The sequence below is a fragment of the Heteronotia binoei genome, chromosome 6, assembly GCF_032191835.1.
Source record: "Heteronotia binoei isolate CCM8104 ecotype False Entrance Well chromosome 6, APGP_CSIRO_Hbin_v1, whole genome shotgun sequence".
Classification (NCBI taxonomy): Eukaryota; Metazoa; Chordata; class Lepidosauria; order Squamata; family Gekkonidae; genus Heteronotia; species Heteronotia binoei.
In genome coordinates, this window is record NC_083228.1 from 137,963,636 (window position 1) to 137,989,267 (window position 25,632).

General features: G+C 51.7%; 2 protein-coding genes across 2 annotated transcripts in view; both read right to left on the reverse strand.

The window, feature by feature from the left end:
- Positions 1–25,632, reverse strand: part of LOC132574464 (cytochrome P450 2J2-like) — a 585,507-nt gene that overhangs the window by 22,845 nt on the left and 537,030 nt on the right. The window lies entirely within an intron of this gene.
- The window catches only part of DVL3 (dishevelled segment polarity protein 3), a 149,008-nt gene continuing 131,262 nt past the window's right edge, over positions 7,887–25,632 (reverse strand). The window contains 6 exon segments of the mRNA XM_060242820.1: positions 7,887–7,933; positions 8,400–8,789; positions 14,760–14,984; positions 15,448–15,520; positions 15,522–15,616; positions 23,914–24,045. Of these exon segments, the coding sequence (XP_060098803.1) occupies positions 7,902–7,933; positions 8,400–8,789; positions 14,760–14,984; positions 15,448–15,520; positions 15,522–15,616; positions 23,914–24,045 (947 nt within the window). The 3' untranslated portion in view covers positions 7,887–7,901.

Sequence of the window (25,632 nt, forward strand, 5' to 3'; positions counted from 1 at the left end):
CACACAGTGGCCAAAATCCAGGTGCCATCAGAGGTCCACCAGCAGGGCCAGAACTCCAGAAGCCCTCCCACTCTTGCCCCCCCCCCTTCCAATCACCAAGAAGACGGAGCATCACTGACTCAGTGTTTCATCTCTACTTTGTGACTAACAGCCACTGACAGACCTCTGCTCCATGCTTACCCATGCTGGCACTTGGTTTTTGGGCCGCTGTGTGACACGGACTATGGGACTGGATGGTCCATTGGCCTGATCCAAGATGGCTTCTCTTATGTTCTTATGTCTGGTTCAGCAATGCTTTGTATTCTTGGTGCTTGGGAGGGGCAATAGTGGGAGAACCTCCAGTGTCCTGGCCCCACTGATGGACCTCCTGATGGCACCTGGGTTTTTTTGGCCACTGTGTGACACACAGTGTTGGACTGGAGGGACCATTGGCCTGATCCAAGATGGCGTCTCTTATGTTCCTATGTCTGGTTCAGCAATGCTCTGTATTCTTGGTGCTTGGGAGGGGCAACAGTGGGAGACCCTCTAGTGTCCTGTCCCCACTAATGGACCTCCTGATGGCACCTGGGGTTTTTTGGCCACTGTATGTTGGACTGGAGGGGTCATTGGCCTGATCCAAGATGGCTTCTCTTATGTTCTTATGTCTGGTTCAGCAATGCTCTGTATTCTTGGTGCTTGGGAGGGGCCACAGTGGGAGGGCTTCTAGTGTCCTGGCTTCATTGATGGACCTCCTGATGGCACCTGGGTTTTTTTTTTGGCCACTGTGTTACACAGTGTTGGACTGGATGGGCCATTGGCCTGATCCAAGATGGCTTCTTTTATGTTCTCATGTCTGGTTCAGCAATGCTCTGTATTCTTGGTGCTTGGGAGGGACAACAGTGGGAGAATCTCTAGTGTCCTGGCCCCACTGATGGGCCTCCTGATGGCACCTTGGTTTTTTTGGCCACTGTGTGACACAGAGTATTGGACTGGATGGGCCATTGGCGTGATCCAACATGGCTTCTCTTCTGTTCTTATGTGACACAGAGTGTTGGACTGGATGGGCCATTGGCCTGATCCAACATGGTTCCTCTTATGTTCTTATGTGACTCAGAGTGTTGGACTGGAGGGGCCATTGGCCTGATCCAACATGGCTTCTCTTCTGTTCTTATGTGACACAGAGTGTTGGACTGGAGGGGCCATTGGCCTGATCCAACATGGCTTCTCTTATGTTCTTATGTGACACAGAGTGTTGGACTGGAGGGGCCATTGGCCTGATCCAACATGGCTTCTCTTATGTTCTTATGTGACACAGAGTGTTGGACTGGAGGGGCCATTGGCCTGATCCAACATGGCTTCTCTTATGTTCTTATGTGACACAGAGTGTTGGACTGGAGGGGCCATTGGCCTGATCCAACATGGCTTCTCTTATGTTCTTATGTGACACAGAGTGTTGGACTGGAGGGGCCATTGGCCTGATCCAACATGGCTTCTCTTATGTTCTTATGTGACACAGAGTGTTGGACTGGAGGGGCCATTGGCCTGATCCAACAGGGCTTCTCTTCTGTTCTTATGTGACACAGAGTGTTAGACTGGATGGGCCATTGGCCTGATCCAACATGGCTTCTCTTATGTTCTTATCCAATCCCCTCTTGAAGCTGTTTTTCCTTGTAGCTGCCACAGTTCATGTGCTTTCGTGAAGCGATCCGTGCGCTTACGTGAAGAGCTTACCGAAAGCGGCAGGACTCAATATAAAAATCTGAACAGCCCCTTCTCAGAAACCAACCCCCTTTTAGCCCCGGCAATCCATTAAAGGGAGGGCAGCTCCTTGAGACAATGAAGAAATGAAGCCAGACGCAGACGACGTGGAGGCCGATAAAACTATTTTATAAATAAAAACAAGTTGGATAATTTCAATTTATATAAAACTCAGTGGAGGGAAGTGGGGGGGGGGGGGGGGAGAAGGACGTGTGACAAGAGAAGATAGCACCAGAGTAGGATAGGGAAGAGAAGCTAACAGGACCGGAGGGCAGGGACTGGCCAACGAGGGACAGAAGAGCACCAGAAGGACGGGGAAAGGGAGGCAACGAGGGCACTGCTTTTGAAAGGCTGGGGGGTGGGGAGGAGGAAAGGGGCAGACCAGCAGCTTCAAGGTCTGGAAGTTCAGACCGCCCAGAGCGGGCCGTGTGACGGAAGCACACTGGTAAATCAAAAGTAGGAAGGAACAAGCTGGTGCTAGACTGGGCCAGGGAGGGAAGGTACACTTCGTTCTTGGTGGGCGTGGGGGAGAAACCAAAACAGAACAAACCCCACAAAAGAGAACCCAAAGCGGTTGAGTCAACGGGCGGAACAGCCACACGTGTACAGCTGTAGCACGGCTGAGGCAGCGTGTCCCTTGGCGGAAGGGGCAAAGTCCGGTTGAGTCGAGCGTACCGTCTAATAGTTGCTACGAAAAGCTGGCAGGACGAGGAGGAGGCACTCGCTGTGGGGGGGAGAGGAGGAGGAGGCAAAATATGTGGACTGCTTAGGGCTTCCACGGTCTTGTCGTTGCTGGTGAAGGGGCCGCTCCCCGGGAGCTACAGCCCACGCCTCTGGGAAGTCTTGGCTTTAAAAGGCCCCGCTAAGGGCCGCTTCACACATTAAAGATTTTTTTGCTTGTCATCGCTCCTGTATGGGTTCGGTTTGTACCCTGCGGTATACAAGACACGTGTAACGAGCAACGTTCCCCCCAAGCTGAGCTAGTGCGAGCTAGCTCAGTTTTTTAGCCTCCGGCTCACGCATTTTTGTCTTAGCTCAGGAAGGGTGGCCCCAGAGCAGACTTAACTTACGCTGCAGCCAAATCGTTCCCTCACAACTCTCATGCCAGTAGCTCATGAGGTAGAATTTTTCCTCACGAGGCTCCACGGCTTAGAGCAGGGGTCCTCAACCTACGGCCCGCGGGCCAGATGCGGCCCGCTGAGGACGTTTATGCGGCCCGCCGGGTTATGGCAAAATCACACCGGAAGTGACGTTCGACCTAAACTTGCGTTAGCAACGCACACTTCCAGCACTGGGCTGAGGCGGCGGAGACAGAGTGTGAGGTGATATCGAGGTGAGGTGAGTTCCCAGGCCAGGGTGTGTGGTGTGGGGAAGGGAGAGAGATGCAGAAGACGGAGAACTGACGGCCCGCGGCCTTGTACAGTAACGGCAGTCCGGCCCTCCAACAGTCTGAGGGACAGTGAACTGGCCCCCTATTTAAAAAGGTTGAGGACCCCTGGCTTAGAGGGAGCGTTGGTGGTTACGAGTCTACACGTGACCGATGATGCACGCTGGATTCGAGCATGCGTTTCAGGTTCCCCGCCCCAGGTTTAAGAAACTTGCGTGCACAGAAATACATGAGCAACTGGAAAATGAGGGTTTGGTGGGGGGGGGAAGAAAAGTCTATAAAGAAGTTGAGAGAGATGGTGGAGCCCCAACGAAGGCGAGAAGCTAGAGCACGTACTCACGGCTCAGGCCCGTGGGCGGCCTGTCCCCCAGTTGTTTCAGTTCGCTGAGATTCGGAAAGCACGGCCAACTCTGCAACTGAGTGAGCCAGGAAAAAAAAAAAACCCAAAGGCTGCAATTCTAGGTGCACGTGCCTGAGCCAGCTGGCCACACTGAATACAGTGAGACTCAGCTCTCGATAGATGTGCAGAGAATTGTGCCACGGGATCATGGAATCAGAGCTGGAAGGGACCTCCGGGGTCATCTAGTCCAACCCCCAGTTTGGAGTCTGTCTAGCCCAATGGCCACACTGCGCATCGGATGCCACAGGGACCGCTCTGGAGCAGGACTGCGGCCGTGCCGATTTCCAGAGCCTCTGCCTACATCCTAAGCCTAGGCGAAGCCAACCGTGTCCCAACAGAAACCAGTTTAGCCACCAAAGCCCCAGGCCACAGCAGTCGAGGGCCAGGGGAAGCTATCATTCACCTGTGGTCCGTCAGGGTTGGTACTGTCTTCTCAAACTGGGCTCGGGTGGAGGTTTCTTTCATCACCCACTGCCTGGTCCTTTCAGCTGGAGATGCCTGGGATTGAACCGGGGACCTTCTGCAAGCAGATGCTCTACCGCTCAGTCATGTTTCCTACCCTTTGAGCGGCTGAGGAAATCCAGGGAGGAGAGAGCCTCGCTTTTTTCAGCACGTGCCCTGTTCACCTTCTAAGTACGACCCACCCCCCCCCCACCCCGCCCCTGAGAAGACTCTGGGGGAACACACGAAAGCTCAGAGTGTAAAGAGTGTATGTCTTAACTTATGCGTTCCCTGAAGGCAAGAATCTCCCTAACGTTGTTGGTCTATCAAGACAGATTCAAGCGGGGAACCGTGTTGGTTTGAGGCAACGGAACAAAGTTTGGCTCCGGGAGCTCCTTTAAGACCAACACATTTTAATTCTGGGCAGGCCTCAGAATCAGTGGGAGCTCACAGGAGCACAGCTCCTGAACCTGTCTGAGGGTTCCTCCTCCTCCTCCTGAGAGTTCCGCTTCCTTGTCCGTTGAATAGTTACGTGCAGCTGCAGAACAATCCCTGGATGAGCTCCACCACCTATTTTTCTACAAAACAACCCCCTGATTCTGGGTATAAGCTTTCGTGTGCTGGCACACTTCAGTTGATAAAGGTAAAGAGGTAAAGGTGCAAGCACCGGTCGTTTCCGACGCTGGGGCGACGTTGCTTTCACAACGTTTTCACAGCAGACTTTTTTACAGGGTGGTTTGCCATTGCCTTCCCCAGCCATCTACGCTTTCCCCCCAGCAAGCCGGGGACTTGTTGGACCGACCTCGGAAGGATGGAAGGCTGAGTCAACCTCAAGCTAGCTACCTGAACCCAGCTTCCGCCGGGATTGAACTCAGGTTGTGAGCAGAGCTCAGGACTGCTGCTTTACCACTCTGTGCCACGGGGCTTCAGTTGATACCCCGAATTAAACTTGTTGGACTTAGAGGCGCCACTGGACTCTCGAGTTCTGTTCTCCTGGTTTACCGAGGTCAGTCTTGTCTGCTCTGATAGGCAGCCGGTCTCCAGGGGGAGGGTCTTGCAACATCGCTTACGACCTTACATTCTTATCTAGAGATGTTAAGGACGGAATTGGAAGTCTCCTGCTTAGCAATCTAATGTTCTATGCACGAACATATGAAGCTGCCTTATACTGAATCAGACCCTCGGTCCATCAAAGTCAGTCTTGTCTACTCAGACTGGCAGCGGCTCTCCAGGGTCTCAGGTTGAGGTTTTTCACGCCTATTTGCCTGGACCCTTTTTAGTTGGAGGTGTCGGGGATTGAACCTGGGACCTTCTGCTTACCAAGCAGATGCTCTGCCACTGAGCCACTATCCCTCCTGTGATTGGCAGTAGCTCTCCAGGGTCTCGAGCTGAGGTTTTTCACATTTATTTTGCCTGGACCCTTTTTAGTTGGAGGTACTGGGGATGGAACCTGGGACCTTCTGCTTACCAAGCAGATGCTCTACCACTGAGCCACCATCCCTCCCGTGATTGGCAGCGGCTCTCCAGGGTCTCAAGCTAAGGTTTTTCACGCCTATTTGCCTGGACCCTTTTTTGGAGATGCCAAGGATTGAACCTGGGACCTTCTGCTTCCCAAGCAGATGCTCTACCACTGAGCCACCGTCCCTCCCCTAACCATAGCCTTTCTCTCTCTCCTCTACCACATCCCAAAGGCAGCCAGGATTCATGGTCGAGGGTCTTTTTGGCATAACCTTGAGGTAGATGCAGGAGCACTGACTGATCTAGGACCTACTGGTTTGAGCCAAGGGCTGGTTTCGGTCCAGCTCTAAAACTTGCAGGATGAATGCGATCGGACCGGGTTTCTTGAGCTCTTGAGCCTCACCAACACCAACAGCGGTGGCCTTCTTTGGCTTTGCGGGCACAAAACCGAAAAGGGAAGAATGTGGGGATCGCATTGGGCACGTTTGCAAAGAGCAGAGCGAAAAAGAAACATCGAAATAGCCGGCTCTCCTCCCCAGTCTTCGGGGTTAACAACAGAGATGCAGAGAAATGGCTTAGCACCAGGATGAAGAAAGTACATTCTTCGGACGAGAAAAGGCAGAGCTGGGTTAGCGTAGCCTACTGTTTTGAAAGCATCCAGCGTAAGGAACACGGGCCGCCCCCAAATTATGCAAGGAGAAAAGATCGGTGTTGCCTTTTCGGGGGTCTCCGATGTGGTGCCCGTGTCTTTGTCAAAAGTGGGCGGGGCCGGGGGAGCTTTGCCCAGCAGGCTTTCCGACTGGCCGCCGGAGATTCTATTAGCTGTGCAGATTTTTTTTAAAAGCGCTGCTTTGGTAGCAACTGCCGCCACCATAGCACAAAGATCTTCCCTGTGCGTCAGAAGGTAAGCGGAAGCCGTTTTGTGGCCGGCTCTGCTTCCGGGGTGGGGGGGGGGAGCTATTTTTATTGGCAGCCATTTTGTTAGGTGCACCCACCATGCCTCTCTCGGAATTCCAAAGGGGCCCGCTGTAAAAGGGATGCCTTAGCCAAATCAAGCCAACTGGTCAAACTTTCCTTCTATTATTTAATCATGGATCTCTTTCCAGCAACTCTGGCACGGAAACGACTTGCCAGGATCCTGTGTCTTGACAAGGCACCGCCGGCACGCCCTCACATCTCTGAAGGCCTAGAAACTTCTTTAGAATTGACAGCGGGGAGGGGAGGGGCGCACTTATCATGTTACGCAGCTCTGAACTGGAAAATGGCCTCCCCTAAGAAGAAAGCTCGTACCCACGATATTCCCCTCGCTCCAAATATTTCCTAGCTATTTTTGTTAGCAAGTTCTCCGCTCAGGTGTTTTTAGAATACTTCAGAGAACAGAAAGGAGGAAAACGAAGGAACGTCGTTTTAAAAAGCGGGAGGACGAGAAAGAGCACAGGTGCTCATGGACCACTCTGTTCAAACAAATCACAACACACGAGTTGTTGTAGATTTTCCGATCTGTACGGCTGTGATCTTGGCACAGCAGTACCCGACGTTTCGTCAGCAGCTACGACTGGCATCCTCAGAGGTTATATCTCTGAGGACGCCGGTCACAGCTGCTGGCGAAACGTCGGGTACTACCGTGCCAAGATCACGGCCGTACAGACAGGAAAAATCTACAACCACTAATGAACTCCCAGCTGTGAAAGCCTTCAACAACAAACCACAGCACAGGTGACACAAGGCAAACTAAGAGATGGGCATTTATATGCCCAATTCTGGGGGGGAGGGGGGGGCTGTGAAAAAGGCTCTGCTAGGCCCCTCTACCCTGAAACACAGCAGGACGACGGTTAACTGCGAGTGCTGTGGGCCGGGGAGAGAACCTGGTTTGGAGCAAAGGGATTGCGTTGTGTTTCCTTAGCGGCAGCGTAGCCTAACAGGAAGCCTCTTCCAGACAGGAGGATAGCATCTGTTTCTTTGATACGCTCAGGAGTGTGGCAGCTATAGCCAGAACTGTACCGGCCACACCCGGGCTACTGACACAGGAGTCAGCACTCGCTCACTTTTGGCTTCAATCGAGACGGGGGGAAGCAAAGAAGGGAGGAAGAGCCGATGCCTCCCCTAGCAATTTCCTGCTCCTCCCTAGAGAGGGCACCGTTGAGAACGCAAAGGGGTAGTCATGTTTCCCCCCCATACCAGGGAAGGGGCTTGTCCTCACATTTCTCCTGGCCTCCCCACAGCAGCCACCAAGTCGCTACATTTATCAAACTGAAGACAGACACGGCTAGATTTTCACTGCGCACCCCTCCGGGGGTTATGGGTAAAAGCAGGGCCGTCCTCCGCCTGTAGGGAAAGAAGTCATCTTCAGCCCCCGTGTGGGGCCACAGTGCCCACCCGTGGGGTTCCACGTCTTCCTCTATCAGCAGTGGGAGTGGGGTGGGGGAGCCATACCACCACCAGAGCACGCCGTGGCTCTCCCCGCCGTGGGCGGCCGGCTCAAAGGAAGTCAAACACCCCGTAATTCTTGGCTGCTCGGCAGAAAAAAAGAACACAAAAAAGGGGGGCGAGAAGAAAGAGGGCACGTGTTTAGGGCTGGGAGAAGTGAGCAGGTAAGGAAATCACGGGCGAGCAGAGGACGCAGGCAAGTGCAGATTAATAGGTTAGAGAAAGAGTTAGAAGGCTGGGGGAGGGATGTGGCGCAAGCACGGGGGACTTGCCTCTGCATTCGTATCCAGGCTAGGGGGAGGGGAGTCGGGAGAGGCGGCTGGGTCCAATCGCAGGCAGGGATTAGAATCAAAAAGTTTAGTCCAGTTTATTTTTTTTTTCCTCCCTTTTTCAGAACTATCATGATTTTTTTTTTTTTTAAGAAAAGTCCCCAGAGGAAGAATGCGACCGGACTGTTCCTAGGAGACGAACCGACGGGACGGCGGACAAACGGGGGCAGGGGGGAGGGGGTGGGACTGGTATTTCACATTACATCCACAAAGAACTCACTGGGGTTGCCCATGGCCATTCGGAATGACTGTCTACTGGCTGTCAGTTCAGGGGGCACTGAGGCCAGGTCTCGGCCGGGGGGAGCCCCGGGGGGGCCCAGAGCAGACGGCGGCGGAGGCATCAAGAGCATGGGAGGGCTGTAGAGAGGCGGGAGGCCGGGAGGGCCGTAGGACTGCTGGCTGTGGTGGCTGCGGACGCTGTGGGCCAGGGAGTGGTGGCTGCGCTGGCTGGCCGGCACCGAACGCTCGCTGGCGGCCCGCTCCCGGCGCATGCTGCTGCGGCTCGTGTGGTCGGACTCGCTCCCGCTGCCCCCGGACTTGGACTCGCCTTTGGGATCTCGCTCCTTCCTTCTCTCGCTCCCGCTGCGGTTCGAGCCGCTGCTCCGGCTTCCTATGGTTGGGGGGGAGGGGTAGGGAGAGAGTGAAGAAAGGAGAGTCACAGCAGGGGTGTCAAACGTGCAGCCCAGGGGCCAAATCAGGCCCCTGGAGGGTTCCTATCAGGCCCACAAGCGAGTCTGCCTCCTTCTACTTCTCTCTTGCTTCCTTCTATACCACAGCTCGCTTTGCCAGGCTTGCCCAACCGCACAGGAGCTACAGAGCAAAGCCTCTACTTTCTCCATTGGCTGAAGCCCCTCCCTTGGGGAGAAAGGGGAAAAGGGAGAGCTTGCTTTGCCAGGCTCTCTCAATCGCACAGCTACTGAGCCAAGCCTCCCTTCCTTCTCTTGTCTGTGGCTCTGCCCCGTCCTCATTTCCTGGGGAGGGAGGGAAAGAGCCAAAGCTTCCTTTGCCCAGTTCCCTTAATCACACGGGAGAGATGCAAAATGTTTGTCTGTTTCCTTTCTAAAGTTTTTATCTCCACTATCTGGCATTACATTTTATGACAAGTGACCTGGCCCAACATGGTCTCATTTATGTTAGATCTGGCCCTCATAACAAATGAGTTTGACACCTTTGAGTTAGAGAACGTTCCAGGCTGCATCCTGAAAAAAATTCTTCATCGCTGGAAGCTTTAAAGTATCAATTGTATAACTAGGTTTTTTTAGAGGGGAGGGAGGATATTATTTTATTTATTTATTTATTTATTTATTTTATTTATATCCCGCGCTTCCCACGAGTGGCTCAGGGCGGCTTACAACAAACAATAAAATCGGAACAAAGTAATTACATTTAAAATCAAGCATTTAAAAACCTAAAAACCTTAAAATTATTTAGCATTAAAACTATACAGTAATCACAGAAATCTAGAAAGCTACATTTATCCAGTCAGGCGTAGGCTAACCGGAAGAGGGTCGTCTTACAGGCCCTGCGGAACTGAGTAAGATCCCGCAGGGCCCTCACCTCTACCGGTAGCTGGTTCCACCATATAGGGGCCATTGTAGAAAAGGCCCTGTCTCTAGTTGTCTTGAGACGCACTTCCTTGGGCCCGGGGATGTTGAGAAGATTTTGAGTCCCAGACCTCAGTACTCTCTGGGGAACGTGTGGGGAGAGACGGTCCCTCAGGTAGGCAGGTCCCAGGCCATATAGGGCTTTTATAGCTGAGATGACCCTGGTGGTCCCTTCCCAGTCTGAGATTAAATAAAGAGGGGCATGGAAAGGGGTAAAGCCAACTAAGGCAGCGATGGAGAATCACATAAGATGCAAGAATAACTCTGTTGGATCAGGCCAATGGTCCCTCTAAAAAGGTAAAGGCCTCAAATTCAGTGGGAGCTCACAGAAGCACAGCTCCTGAACCTTTCTGAGAGTTCCACCTCCTCCTCCAGAGAGTTCCACCTCCTTGTCCATTGAATAGTATGTGCAGGCTGCAGAACAATCCCTGGATGAGCCCCACCACCTATTTTTCTACAAAACGACCCCTGATTCTGGGTATAAGCTTTCGTGTGCTGGCACACTTCAGTTGATAAAGAGGTCAAGGCAGTTCCCTGTGCAAGCACCAGTCGTTTCCGTCTCTGGGGTGACGTTGCTTTTGCAACGTTTTCACGGCAGACTTTTGATGGGGTGGTTTGCCATTGCCTTCCCCAGTCTTCTACGCTTCCCACCCAGCAAGCTGCGTACTGACCTGAGAAGGAAGGAAGGCTGAGTCAACCTGGAGCCAGTTACCTGAACCCAGCTTTTTACAGGGTGGTTTGCCATTGCCTTCCCCAGTCCTCTACGCTTCCCCCCAGCAAGCTGGGTCCTCATTTGACCGACCTCGGAAGGAGGGAAGGCTGAGTCAACTTGAACCAGCTTCCGCCGGGGATCGAACTCAGGTCGCGAGCAGAGGGCTCCGACTGCAGTACTGCACCTTTACCACTCTGCATCACGGGGCTCTTAAAGGTCCTTCTAGGTCAGCATTTAAGTTTCCTAAAGCAGAGTGAAGCCTCCAGAATCTCACAAGCAGAGCATATCATCAACAGCCCCTCTGTCCCTTGGGACACGGGAGGTTCAATTTCTCAAAGGCATCTAACGCTGGTCAATAGGCTTGCTGCTCCAGGAAAGTGTGCCTTTTCCTCAGTTTGAATCTCCAGCCAGAGTCCCCCTCCCCGACCAGACTCGGCCGTGGCAGCTCCCCATAGACTCCAGGCAACGCCTCACAGCTTTGACCCTCCCTCGGCCTGTTCAGCGACAATGCCGGAAGCAGGGGTCGTTTTGTAGAAAAAAAGGTGATGGAGCTCATTAGCATAACTCATTAGCATATGTCACCCCCCCACACCAGCCAAAAGCAACCCGATGCAAGAAAAGTGAGCCCCGGGCAAGCGAGGCCTGCTTGGGCTGGCTAGAGATCCAGCCAGCCCAAGCAGGCCTCGCTGTCCTGGGACTCTCCTTACCCCTCCCCATCAAAAGACCAGCCACTCAAAATCACATAAGCCACGCTTGGGACTCTTGAAACGCTTGGGACTCTTTAGCTTGGAGAAACGTCGACTGCGGGGTGACATGATAGAGGTTTACAAGATAATGCATGGTATTGAGAAAGTAGAGAAAGAAGTACTTTTCTCCCTTTCTCACAATACAAGAACTCGTGGGCATTCGATGAAATTGCTGAGCAGACAGGTTAAAACGGATAAAAGGAAGTACTTCTTCACCCAAAGGGTGATTAACATGTGGAATTCACTGCCACAGGAGGTGGTGGCGGCCACAAGCATAGCCACCTTCAAGAGGGGTTTAGATAAAAATATGGAGCAGAGGTCCATCAGTGGCTATTAGCCACAGTGTGTGTGTATATATAAAATTTTTTGCCACTGTGTGACACAGAGTGTTGGACTGGAGGGGCCACTGGCCTGATCCAACATGGCTTCTCTTATGTTCTTATGTGACACAGAGTGTTGGACTGGATGGGCCATTGGCCTGATCCAACATGGCTTCTCTTATGTTCTTACCTGCCACCCAAAATCACATAAGAAGTGGAGAAAGGGTGGCATGGGCTTCTCCAGGGGTTAATGAGGGCTGCTGGGGGTGTGGCAAAGCCCCTGGAGGCTGGCTGGCTGCCCGCTCTCCTAATCCAGGGATTGTTATGCAGCTGCACCTCCTATTCAGTGGACAAGGTGGGTGGGGAGGAAGAGGGGGAACCCTCAGGTTGAGGATCTGTGCTTCTGTGAGCTCCTGCTGAATCCGAGGCCTGCTGGTAACCACAGGGGGGGACTCCTGCCTCCTCGCAGGCGTCTGGTCAGTTACTGTTGTGCTCTGAACACCAGACTTTGGTCAGGTACAGAAAAAGCAAATTCCTGTGTGCTTCATTCAGCGTGTCGCTCTGCCCCAAGATAGGGAAGACCCAAAGGCAGCCCGACAGCAAGGCTGGACGAGGCATCCACCGCTCGAAGCCCAGCCTAGAACCAGCCCTGAAGTGTTCTCAACTGTACTAGCTGGAAAGTGGGATATTCGTTGGCTGCTTTTGTAAATATCCCCTTAATGGTCTCTACCATGCAGTTCTTAATAGCCTCGACAATGCAGGCGAAAAGCTCAACGACCCCTTTTAACGGCTTGCTCTGTGAGCAGGAAGATCGCAATGAAGCTGTCGCGAATTAAGCCAGGGGTGCCTTGGAATGTTTCGTCTTGTGTCATCCTTCCTTGGCCCCTGAAAAGCCAGATTCGAGGCCATTAATGCCGAAGAAGAAGAAGACTGCAGCTTTATACCCCCCCTTCTCTCTGAATCAGAGACTGAGAGCGGCGTGCAATCTCCTAGATCTTCTCCCCGCACTACAGACACCCTGTGAGGTGGATGGGGCTGAGAGGGCTCTCACAGCAGCTCCCCTTTCAAGGACAACCTCTGCCAGAGCTATAGAATCACAGAATCATAGAGCTGGAAGGGACCTCTAGGGTCATCTAGTCCAACCCCCTGCACATTGCAGGAAACTCACAAACCCCTCCCCCTAAACTCACAGGATCTTCATTGCTGTCAGATGGCCATCTAGCCTCTGTTTCAAAAACCTCCAAGGAAGGAGAGCCCACTACCTCCCAAGGAGGAAGCCTGTTCCACTGAGGAATCCCTCTAATGGTCAGGAAGTTCCTCCTAATGTTGTGCTCACTTTGGCAGCACATATACTAAAATTGGAACGATACAGAGGAAGTTCCTCCTAATGTTGAGCCGGAAACGCTTCTGATTTAATTTCAACCCACTGGTTCTGCTCCTACCTTCCGGGGCCACAGAAAACAATTCCACCCCGTCCTCTAGATGACAGCCCTTCAAGTACTTGAAGGTGGTGATCCTATCACCTCTCAGCCGCTTCCTCTCCAGGCTGACCCAAGGCCATGCCAGCAGCGGCAAGTGAAGGAGTGGGGAATCAAACCCAGTTCTCCCAGATAAGAGTCCACACACTTAACCACGGAGAACAGAGATTAACAAGATGTGCGAATTTTCGAGAATCAAAGCTCCCTTCGTCAGACGCAAGTCAGAATGGAGATCCCTGAGCCCTTATTTCTTATCTTCCGGCCGGCAGGTGGGAGGGGATGTTTGCATTGTGGCTTGGCATCCTGACCTCTCCTGCCTTCTGACTGGGATAGAAGGACTGAGGGATTGCCTCTCCCACCTGTATCCGAAGAAGGGAACTTTTCATTCTCAAATGCTCATACCCTGAAAACCCGGAGGGTCTCTAAAGAGCCAGTTTGGTGTAGTGGTTCAGTGTGCGGGCTCTTCTCTGGGAGAACCAGCTTTGATTCCCCTCTCCTCCACTTGCACCTGCTGGAATGGCCTTAGGTCAGCCCTAGCTTTCGTAAGAGCTGTCCTTGAAAGGGCAGTTTCTGTCAGAGCTCTCTCAGCGCCACCCACCTCACAGGGTGTCTGTTGCGGGAGAGGAAGATAAAGGAGATTGTGAGCCGCTCTGAGACTCTGAGATTCAGAGCGGAGGGTGGGATGTAAATCCAATATCATCATCATCACCTTCTCCTCCTCAGACCAGCTGCCCTCTGAAATATCCCAGGTCGCTGATGTGCCTTCTTTTGCATCACAGCTTTGGAATGGGGGCCATGTGTCTAATGGAGAATTCTTCCCTACTGGGGGGAGGAGGAAGGACAATTCCTTTTCTTCCTGCCCAGCCCTCCCTGGGGAAATTCAGGACTCAGGACTGGCCTTTGCCCGACCGACAGGGAAAAGTGTAAACGGTCCTGGGTCAAGGGGCAGGGATCAGGAGAAAGGTATAAAACGGGGGTGTCAAACTTATTTGTGACGAGGGCCAGATCTGACATAGGTGATCTTGTTGGGCCGGGCCATGGGCATCATAAAACGTAATGCCAGGTAGCCCAGATATAAACTTTATAGGGCACAAACACAATTTTATTTTAAAGGCTCAAAATAAAACTTGCTTAAAATAATAGCACTCATTGGTCTTAAAGGTACTTTCTTTGTATTTCTCCCAGGAGATCCAGGGAATCGGGCCAAGGAAGCTCTGGCTCTTTCCTTCCTTCCCCAGGAGGAACCTCAGCCAATACAATAAAGAGAGGCTTGCCTCAGTAGCTCTGCTGTATGATTGAGAGAGCCTGGCAAAGCAAGCTCTCCCTCCCCCTCTATCTCCTCAAGGGAGGAACCTCAGCCAAGCTCCTGTGCTCTGCAGCTCTGCTGTGCAATTGAGAGAGCCTGGCAAAGCGAGCTCTTCCCTCTCCCTTCCTCCCCAAGGGAGGAGCCTCAGCCAATGGAGAAAAGAGAGGCTTTGCTCTGTAGCTCCTGTGTGATTGAGCAAGCCCTGCAAAAGCGAGCTGTGACGCAGAAGGAAGCAAGAGGGAGGGAGAAGGAAGAAGATGACAGCCGGTTGCTCGGGGGCCTGAAAAGAGCCTCTGGTGGCCTGATTCAACCCCTAGGCCGCATGTTTGACACCCCTGGTATAAAACCCCTCTTCTGCATCTTCCTTCAAATTCTTAAAAGGTCAGACCAAGTTACATTTCTGTTCCACCCCACTGAACATTTACCCTTCACTGTGTTGGCTGCCTGCGCTTCCCCCTCCGTAGCTGTAGCCGGGATCCGGAAATCCTGGGTGGGGGTTGTACGGATGAGGTGGCGGATACTGGTACGGGAAGGCCATGGGCCACGGGGCAGCTCCCGGGTGGGGTAAGGGAGCCAGGGTGTCCTGGTCAGAGGCGCCGCTGGATCCGTCGTGGTCGTGCAAAGACAAGTTGGCCATATCTGAAAGGGGAAGAAGAACAGGAAGAAATCAAACACAAGAAGGCTGACTTTAATCCACACTGACCCTTCTTCCTGTCTGTCTTCTCTGCCGGTTTGGTGTAGTGGTGAAGCGGGCAGACTCTTCTCTGTGAGAACTGGGTTTGATTCCCCACTCCTCCGCTTGCAGCTACTGGAATGGCCTTGGGTCAGCCATAGCCCTCACAGGAGTTGTCCTTGAAAGACAGCTGCTGTAGGAGCTCTCTCAGCCCCACCCATCTCATAGGGTGTCTGTTGTGGGGGAGGATTGTGAGCCGCTCTGAGATTCAGAGTGTGAAGGTCAGATTTGTATCCGTTGCCCACGCCCTTCCGCTTCTGCCCGTGCGGGTAAAACGCGTGACATAAATCTACAAGGCCCGCTTCCTGAGAACCCTCCTGGAGCCCACCCGACTCCCTCCCCTCCAAGAGTCCAAACAAGGGCCCGTACTGCCGCAGAGGTCGCCGAAGATGTAGTAGCACTGCTCCGAGAACGTGATCTTGTTGACCGTGTGTGCCGGATGTAGCGGCCTTCAGCAGGTTGCTGGCGTATTTGCGGGACTCTCGCCGGTCCGTGAAGCCTTCCACGTGATTGTAGAGCCAGTCGACCACGTCCGAGCCTGTCAAGAGACGGCAGAACAAAGCAGCAGACAAGCGGCGCCTTTAAGACCAACTCGGTTTTATTCAGCATGGAAGCTTTCGTACGCTCTTAAGCAGACTTCATCTGACAAAACGGGAATGGCAAGCAGGAATTCTTAATATAAATGGGCGGTGAGCTGGTACGCAGACTCATGGGAATGTTTTTAGCAGATTAAAAGAATCACCAATCGGGATCTGTGTTTGTTAGTGTTAGGACAAAGCAGGGCTGAAACAACACCGGAGGGCGATAAAAGCAGACTGCTGTTGTAGGTGTGAAGTGCCATAAATCTAGGTAACATTCTGGCTTTGTTAGTTTAGAGGGCATGGTTTCTCAAGAGGTATAACATACATTATAGTTTGCCATTAGAAAAAAACTAACAAAGCCAGAATGTCTACTGCTTTGTTCTATTGCTTCAGACCAACACGGCTGCCTATTGGGATCTATGCACAGGGAGAAGACCCTGATGCTGGGAAGGACAGAAGGCAAAAGATGAAGGGGACGGCAAAAGAGGAGGTGGCTGAACTAGGGGAGGGATGGTGGCTCAGTGGTAGAGTATCTGCTTGGGAAGCAGAAGGTCCCAGGTTCAATCCCTGGCATCTCCAAAAAAGGGTCCAGGCAAATAGGTGTGAAAAACCTCAGCTTGAGACCCTGGAGAGCAGGCGAGGGATGGTGGCTCAGTGGTAGAGCATCTGCTTGGGAAGCAGAAGGTCCCAGGTTCAATCCCTGGCATCTCCAAAAAAGGGTCCAGGCAAAGAGGTGTGAAAAACCTCAGCTTGAGACCCTGGAGAGCAGGGGAGGGACGGTGGCTCAGTGGCGGAGCATTGATTGGGAAGCAGAAGGTCCCAGGTTCAATCCCTGGCATCTCCAAAAAAGGGTCCAGGCAAAGAGGTGTGAAAAACCTCAGCTTGAGACTCTGGAGAGCCGCTGCCAGTCTGAGAAGACAATACTGACTTTGATGGACCGAGGGTCTGATTCAGTATAAGGCAGCTCCATATATATATGTTCAACACGAATTTGAGCAGACTTCGGAGGATGGTGGAAGACAGGAGGGCCTGGCGTGACTTGGTCCACGGGTTAGGACAAAACAGGGCTGAAACAACACTGGAGGGTGATAAAAAGCAGACTGCCATTGTAGGTGCGACGTGCCATAAATCTGGATAACATTCCGGCTTTGTTAGTTTAAATAGTGGGCATGGTTTCCCAAGAGGTCATAACATCCATTATGGTTTGCCATTACAAAAAAAGGAAGACATTAAAATACAGTGGAGGATGGGTTCGTATACGCAACAAGGCAAACAGCCAATATCCCCCATTTGAGTATGTCAATACAAAACAAAAACAGAAACACCAAGTATTCTGATACACTGTTCTAAAACAGAAATAATGTAAGTTAGCCTTTAGAAAAACAGGGTGCATGAAAGCACAGTGGAAGGTGGGCTAGTACAAGTAATGAGACAAACAGCCCACATCCCTCATTTGAGCATGTCAACACAAAAAAACCCACATTATTCTGACACGCTGTTTTAAAAGAGAAATGCATTGGAACACTGTGGGTGCACAGCTCTACTCAGTGAGAGTGGGTTCAGCATATGTAATGAGATTAAAAAAAGAGATGGCAGCCATGGAAAGCGGCGAAGACATGAAAGGCAAGAAGAGAAAGGGGGAGGGGACTTCTGAAAACAGAGGATGGTCATCAATGTTCCCTCTAGGTTTGCCAATCCCCAGGTCCCAGCGGGGGTTCTTCCGCTTTCCCAGGCTCCTTCCCGCCCCCAATCAGCTGGCCAATGGTGGGAAGCCCCGCCCCCAGAGGACCATGTGCCTTTCCCCCTCCAGAGGCTTCAGTCTCCGATTGGAAAGGCTTCCTCTTGGGATGGTGTGTCTGTGCTACTTGGAAGAAGTTGGCAGCAACTCATGAGTAGAGATGCCAATCCCTCGCTTTAGAGTCACCAGAAACGGGGGAAGGGGGGGAGGGAAACGTCTGCTGAGCACTTCATTATTCCCTAGGTGGAGATGGATTCTCATAGGGTATAATGGGGAATTGATCTGGAGGTTTCGGGGGCTCTGGGGGAGCTGTTTTTTGAGGTAGAGGCACCAAATTTTCAGTATGTTATCTACTGCCTCTCCCCAAAGTACCCCCCAAGTTTCAAAATGATTGGACTAGGGGGTCCAATTCTATGAGCCCCAAAAGAAGGTGCCCCTATTCTTTATTTCCTATGGAAGAAAGACATTTTAAAAGATGTGCTGTCCCTTTAAATGTGATGGCCAGAACTCCCTTGGAGTTCAATTATGCTTGCCACACCCTTGTTCCTGGCTCCACCCCAGTGTCTCCTGGCTCCACCCTCAAAGTCTCCTGGCTCCACCCCCAAAGTCCCCAGCTATTTCTTGAATGGGACTTGGCAACCCTAGTTCCCTCTAATATTTTCCCCACTACTGAGCAGAGCATCGGACATCCTGAGCAGAAGATACCTGCTTAAAAGGAGCAATGGGCAGTGCAAGACCCTGCGTGGGCCCCGACGGCTGCTGAGCGGGCCTTCCTGTGTGAATGAGTGGCTGCTCGCGCGTACATCTTACGCAGGGGTGTCCAACTCATTTGTTATGAGGGCCGAATCGGACACAAATGAGACCTTGTCGGGCTGGGCCGTGTTGGGCCAGGCCATGTCTGTACCTATTTAAGATTAGGTAGCAGAGACATACACTTTATGAAGGACACAGACAACAACAATTAAAGGGTTTTTTTTTTTTTAAAAAAACACCTTAAAACATGCTTTAAAACATTAGCACTTGTGGAGAAACGCCTTCTTGGTTAATGTTGGTACTTGGTTGGAGGGGAACATGAAACTACTAGGCAGGCTGTGCGGCCTCGCCTTCCCTTCACTTCCCCCCCTCCCTTCCGGAGTTAAACCATCAACTCTAGGGGGAAAGCCTCCTAGAGGGGCAGGAAGTTCTTTAGCCTTCCCCTCATTCCCCCCTCCCTTCTGGAGTTAAACCAGCAACTCTAGGGGGAAAGCCTCCTAGAGGGGCAGGAAGTTCTTTTGTTCTTTTTATTTGAGTTAGGCAGGAAAAGGCCAGTTCTCAGCTGGCGCTCAAAGGAAGAGGTTGCCAATGTGTGGGCTCCTGTCTGTGGGAGAGGCCTACTCAAGTGGAAGAGGACCACAGGCAGTCTGACCGAGTAAGTCATCCACAAGGCAGGGCAAGTTGAGACCAGGGACAGTAGGATGAGTTTAAATCCACCTTTTATTTGTCATGCTGGTTGCTGTGCGGGTGCAGTGCTGTGCTAAACTTTTACATGCAACTGTTTTTGTTTTGTTCTTCTTTTCTTTTCTTTTTCTCTTTTAATTAAATATTTTTACTATTTTGAATGCTGGCAGTCAAACTCTGTACCACATAGATCCCCAACCGCTTTAGACCACGCTTTATGAAGGGGGCCCCGGGGAAAGGGGGAAGGCCTGTGGTTGGATAAGGTGCCAATCCTCCAGGGGTTCCCCGAAGAAGTGCTGTGGTCTCTGTGAATCCCAAGTACAGGGTGGCAGAGGACCTTGAGGCCTGGCCTCAGAGCTGGAGAGGGGGATTGGGAGTCCTGTTCCTCTCAATCCGAACCCCTAGACTGAGCAGGTGGTGGCAGCGAGCCCAAGTGGCCGAGGGAGAAATAGCTCCCTCCAGGAGTTGGCGACTCAATAGGGAGTTGACGGGACCGGGTCTGAAGGCAGAATCAGGCCGGTTCCGTCACAGCACTCATTGGTCTTAAAAGTGCTTTCTTTGTAGCTCTCCCATGGGATCCAGGGAACTGGGCAAAGAAAGCTCTGGCTCTTTCCTTCCGTCCCTAGGAGATGAGAAGGGAGAGGAGCCTCAGTCAACAGAAGGAAAAGAGGCTTGGCTCAGTAGCTCTGCGGTGCGACTGAGAGAACCTGGCAAAGCAAGCTATCCCTCCTCCCTTGGGCTCAGCCAATGGAGAAAGTAGAGGTTTTTCTCTGTAATTGCTGTGCAAGTCTCGCAAAGAAAGCTGTTATGCAGAAGGAAGCGAGAGAGAGGGAGAAGGAAGCAGATGGCAGGCAGTTGCTTGGGGGCCTGATAGGAACTGTCCGAGGGCCTGATTCGGCCCCTGGGCCGCATGTTTGACACCCCTGTCTTACAGGGTACACTGACAGTCACCCAGCAGCAGTGGAACTAGGGTCAAGTCTTCCTTTGCTGGCTTAGTCCAAGTCATATCCAGGCAGCACCATTCACACAGTGAAGCCAGGTTTGCATCCTGATCCTGTGCCAATCTACACGGAAGCCTTGCTCTCCTATTCAGCGAGTCACACAGGTAATAAAGGTACAGCAGGGTTGGTTTTTTTCCTAGAAAAAGCACAGCAGGAACTCATTTGTATCTTAGGCCACACCCCCTGACATCACCGCTGTTCCTCACAGGGCTTTTTTTAAAATAGAAAAAGCCCAGCAGGAGCTCCTTTGCATGTTAGGACACGCCCCTGATGCTGAGCCAGACAGAACTGCACTGCTGTGAGTTCCTGCTCAAAAAAAAAAAAAAGCCCTGGGTTACAGGCTTGCAGGCAACAAAGGCTAAAAATTCTGAACATAAGAGAAGCCATGTTGGATCAGGCCAATGGCCCCTCCAGTCCAACACTCTGTGTCACATAAGAACATAAGAGAAGCCATGTTGGATCAGGCCAATGGCCCCTCCAGTCCAACACTCTGTGTCACATAAGAACATAAGAGAAGCCATGTTGGATCAGGCCAGTGGCCCCTCCAGTCCAACACTCTGTGTCACATAAGAACATAAGAGAAGCCATGTTGGATCAGGCCAGTGGCCCCTCCAGTCCAACACTCTGTGTCACATAAGAACATAAGAGAAGCCATGTTGGATCAGGCCAATGGCCCCTCCAGTCCAACACTCTGTGTCACATAAGAACATAAGAGAAGCCATGTTGGATCAGGCCAATGGCCCTTCCAGTCCAACACTCTGTGTCACATAAGAACATAAGAGAAGCCATGTTGGATCAGGCCAATGGCCCCTCCAGTCCAACACTCTGTGTCACATAAGAACATAAGAGAAGCCATGTTGGATCAGGCCAATGGCCCCTCCAGTCCAACACTCTGTGTCACATAAGAACATAAGAGAAGCCATGTTGGATCAGGCCAATGGCCCCTCCAGTCCAACACTCTGTGTCACATAAGAACATAAGAGAAGCCATGTTGGATCAGGCCAGTGGCCCCTCCAGTCCAACACTCTGTGTCACATAAGAACATAAGAGAAGCCATGTTGGATCAGGCCAGTGGCCCCTCCAGTCCAACACTCTGTGTCACATAAGAACATAAGAGAAGCCATGTTGGATCAGGCCAGTGGCCCCTCCAGTCCAACACTCTGTGTCACATAAGAACATAAGAGAAGCCATGTTGGATCAGGCCAATGGCCCCTCCAGTCCAACACTCTGTGTCACAGAAGAACATAAGAGAAGCCATGTTGGATCAGGCCAATGGCCCCTCCAGTCCAACACTCTGTGTCACATAAGAACATAAGAGAAGCCATGTTGGATCAGGCCAATGGCCCCTCCAGTCCAACACTCTGTGTCACATAAGAACATAAGAGAAGCCATGTTGGATCAGGCCAGTGGCCCCTCCAGTCCAACACTCTGTGTCACATAAGAACATAAGAGAAGCCATGTTGGATCAGGCCAGTGGCCCCTCCAGTCCAACACTCTGTGTCACATAAGAACATAAGAGAAGCCATGTTGGATCAGGCCAGTGGCCCCTCCAGTCCAACACTCTGTGTCACATAAGAACATAAGAGAAGCCATGTTGGATCAGGCCAATGGCCCCTCCAGTCCAACACTCTGTGTCACAGAAGAACATAAGAGAAGCCATGTTGGATCAGGCCAATGGCCCCTCCAGTCCAACACTCTGTGTCACATAAGAACATAAGAGAAGCCATGTTGGATCAGGCCAGTGGCCCCTCCAGTCCAACACTCTGTGTCACATAAGAACATAAGAGAAGCCATGTTGGATCAGGCCAGTGGCCCCTCCAGTCCAACACTCTGTGTCACATAAGAACATAAGAGAAGCCATGTTGGATCAGGCCAGTGGCCCCTCCAGTCCAACACTCTGTGTCACATAAGAACATAAGAGAAGCCATGTTGGATCAGGCCAATGGCCCCTCCAGTCCAACACTCTGTGTCACAGAAGAACATAAGAGAAGCCATGTTGGATCAGGCCAATGGCCCCTCCAGTCCAACACTCTGTGTCACATAAGAACATAAGAGAAGCCATGTTGGATCAGGCCAGTGGCCCCTCCAGTCCAACACTCTGTGTCACAGAAGAACATAAGAGGAGCCATGTTGGATCAGGCCAATGGCCCCTCCAGTCCAACACTCTGTGTCACATAAGAACATAAGAGAAGCCACGCTGGATCAGGCCAATGGCCCCTCCAGTCCAACACTCTGTGTCACATAAGAACATAAGAGGAGCCATGTTGGATCAGGCCAGTGGCCCATCCAGTCCAACACTCTGTGTCACATAAGAACATAAGAGGAGCCATGTTGGATCAGGCCAATGGCCCCTCCAGTCCAACACTCTGTGTCACATAAGAACATAAGAGAAGCCACGTTGGATCAGGCCAATGGCCCCTCCAGTCCAACACTCTGTGTCACATAAGAACATAAGAGGAGCCATGTTGGATCAGGCCAGTAGCCCCTCCAGTCCAACACTCTGTGTCACATAAGAACATAAGAGAAGCCCTGTTGGATCAGGCCAATGGCCCCTCCAGTCCAACACTCTGTGTCACATAAGAACATAAAAGAAGCCATGTTGGATCAGGCCAATGGCCCATCCAGACCAACACTCTGTGTCACATAAGAACATCAGAGAAGCCATGTTGGATCAGGGCAATGGCCCATCCAGTCCAACGCTCTGTGTCACATAAGAGGAGCCATGTTGGATCAGGCCAATGGCCCATCCAGTCCAACACTCAGTGTCACATAAGAACATAAGAGAAGCCATGTTGGATCAGGGCAATGGCCCATCCAGTTCAACACTGTGTGTCACATAAGAGAAGCCATGTTGGATCAGGGCAATGGCCCATCCAGACCAACACTCTGTGTCACATAAGAACATCAGAGAAGCCATGTTGGATCAGGGCAATGGCCCATCCAGTCCAACACTCTGTGTCACATAAGAACATCAGAGAAGCCATGTTGGATCAGGGCAATGGCCCATCCAGTCCAACGCTCTGTGTCACATAAGAGAAGCCCTGTTGGATCAGGCCAATGGCCTATCCAGTCCAACACTCTGTGTCACATAAGAATATAAGAGAAGCCCTGTTGGATCAGGCCAATGGCCCCTCCAGTCCAACACTCCGTGTCACATAAGAACATAAGAGAAGCCATGTTGGATCAGGCCAATGGCCCCTCCAGTCCAACACTCTGTGTCACATAAGAACATCAGAGAAGCCATGTTGGATCGGGCCAATGGTCCATCCAGTCCAACACTCTGTGTCACACAGTGGCCAAAAAAACCAAGTGCCATCATGAGGTCCACCAGTGGGGCTAGTAGCCCTTCCATTGTGACACCCCCCCCCACCCAGCCCAAGCACAAGATGCAATCCAGGAAACTGGGCAAAGGAAGCTCTGTCTCTTTCCTTCCTTCCAGGACTAGGAAGGGGAGGAGCCTCAGTCAATAGAAGGAAGAGGCTTGGCTCAGTAGCTCTGCAGGGCGACTGAGAGAGCCTGGGAAAGCAAGCTATCCCTCCCCCCCCTTCCTCCCCAAGGGAGGATCCTCAGCCAGTGGAGAAAATTAGGGGTTTTGCTCTGTTGCTCCAGTGCGATTGAGCAAGCTATGCAGGAGGAAGTGAGAGAAAGGGAGAAGGAAGCAGATTACTGTCAGTTGCTCGGGGGCCTGATTCGGCCCCTGGGTTGCATGTTTCACACCCCTGATATAATAGCTTACAGCTGCGTAGAACGTCATTTAAAACTAATATAAGTACGCAACATTGAAATCAACATATGATTCCCGTCCACCAGCACAAGGTTTTTAAAAACTTTCAAACAACAAAAAGATCCTTAGGAATCCAAATTCCACACAGGATTCTACAAAAGGAGGCACCTGAGAGGATCCACAGAGGGGTACTCTCGTTCTTTCGGGACACTCGGTAGATATTAACGTTCACATTAAGCAGAGGGAACCCAATCAAGAATAAGGGACTCGATCAAAGCTCCTTGGTGGTATCCCGGGCAACCAACATTTGCTCGACACTTTGCCCGCTCGCCCTGTGGAAAGCCCGTCTCTTACCAATGAAAGCATTGGGGATCGTGATCTTCAGCCACATGCGGTCGCGCACCTCCAGCCCGGATTCTGGCGAGGCCATGGCCTTGACGATGGTGGCCATGTCGCTGTGGATGGACAGGTGAAAGTCATCGAGGCCTGCGGGTCAGACGGGAGGGAAAGGGAGGCAGAGATGAGAGGGGACGGAAAGGCAGAGGAGCATGTGGAGGTATTGCGGAGGGAGGGAGGAAGGGGTGGGTGGGGGGCCTGGCAACGATGCAACACAGGTGCACCCCTAGTGATCCTGACCCAGTCAGCCGAGACCTCAACTGACCACTATCCCTCTCGAAGGTGATCTCGCTCTAGAAACGAGGGGCCAAAAGTTAGCGCTGGTCCCTCCTCCAAAGCTTAGCTAGAGTCATTAGCCTTGTGCACAGTCATAAAAACATAAGAGAAGCCATGTTGGATCAGGCCAATGGCCCATCCAGTTCAACACTCTGTGTCACACAGGGGCCAAAAAACCCAGGTGCCATCAGGAGGTCTATCAATGGCACCAGGACACCAGAAACCCTCACACTGTGCCCCGCCCCCCCAAGCACCAAGAATACAGAACATCACTGCCCCAGACATAAGAACATAAAAGAAGCCATCTTGGATCAGGCCAATGGCACATCCAGTCCAACACTCTGTGTCACACAGTGGCCAAAAAAAATCAGGTGCCATCAGGAGGTCCACCAGCGGGGCCAGAACTCTAGAAGCCCTCCCACTGTTGCCCCTCCCAAGCACCAAGAATACAGAACAGCACTACCCCAGACATAAGAACGTAAGAGAAGCCATGTTGGATCAGGCCAATGGCCCATCCAGTCCAACACTCCACATCACACAGTGGCCATAAACCCCAAGTGCCATCAGGAGGTCCATCAGTGGGGCTAGAACCCCTCCTACTGTGCCCCCCCTCCAAGTCAACTGCAGCCTAGTCAAAGTCTCCAATTGCCACTCTTATCTCCAATTTACATTCCAATCCATTCTTACATGGGACTTCTAGCTGTCAAGCATGGTGAAATTCCATTGATAATTGATTGTTGTAGGGTCCTGCCCAAGCCTGGTCTGTGAAGTGTCATGGAGGATCCAACTTTGTTAGCTTTGTTATTCTTTCCCTTCCTCGCCCCCCCACCCCATCTTGCTTTATGGCTCAAAATTAAAAGTAGTGAGAACTGAAACTAAGTAATCAGCACCTTCCCATACATTCCTGTAAAAGAGTACGAGACATCTGGGGAAAGCAAGGACGAAGTCCTGATAACACTATGGGAACGCAGACATTTATGACAGTTTATGTGTGAGTGCTACCCCGCACCCCCATCCCTTGGAATCCTTTTGAAGTAAGCCTTAAAAGCATAGTATCAATGTATTGTTAGCATTACTCTCAAGAACCTGTTCTACAGAAAGTATCGGTCTATCAATAAACGTAGTCTTTGTATCAACTTCGACTCTTCATTGAACCCGCATGCTTGACACTAGCGGCCGCTCATCCAAGTGTTCTTCCAATATGCCCTCTGCTTAACTTCAACAATATGACATTAGCAGCGTGGGAAAACCCAAAACAACTGTGCTAATACCATCAAGACCACAATATAGGTAATTCCATTTATGTCTAATTATTAAGAATAATCATGAAACCTATATACGCGAGCCATTACATAAGAAAGCAGCCAGACGGTGCAAAAACATCCTTCATAGAAGCTGCAG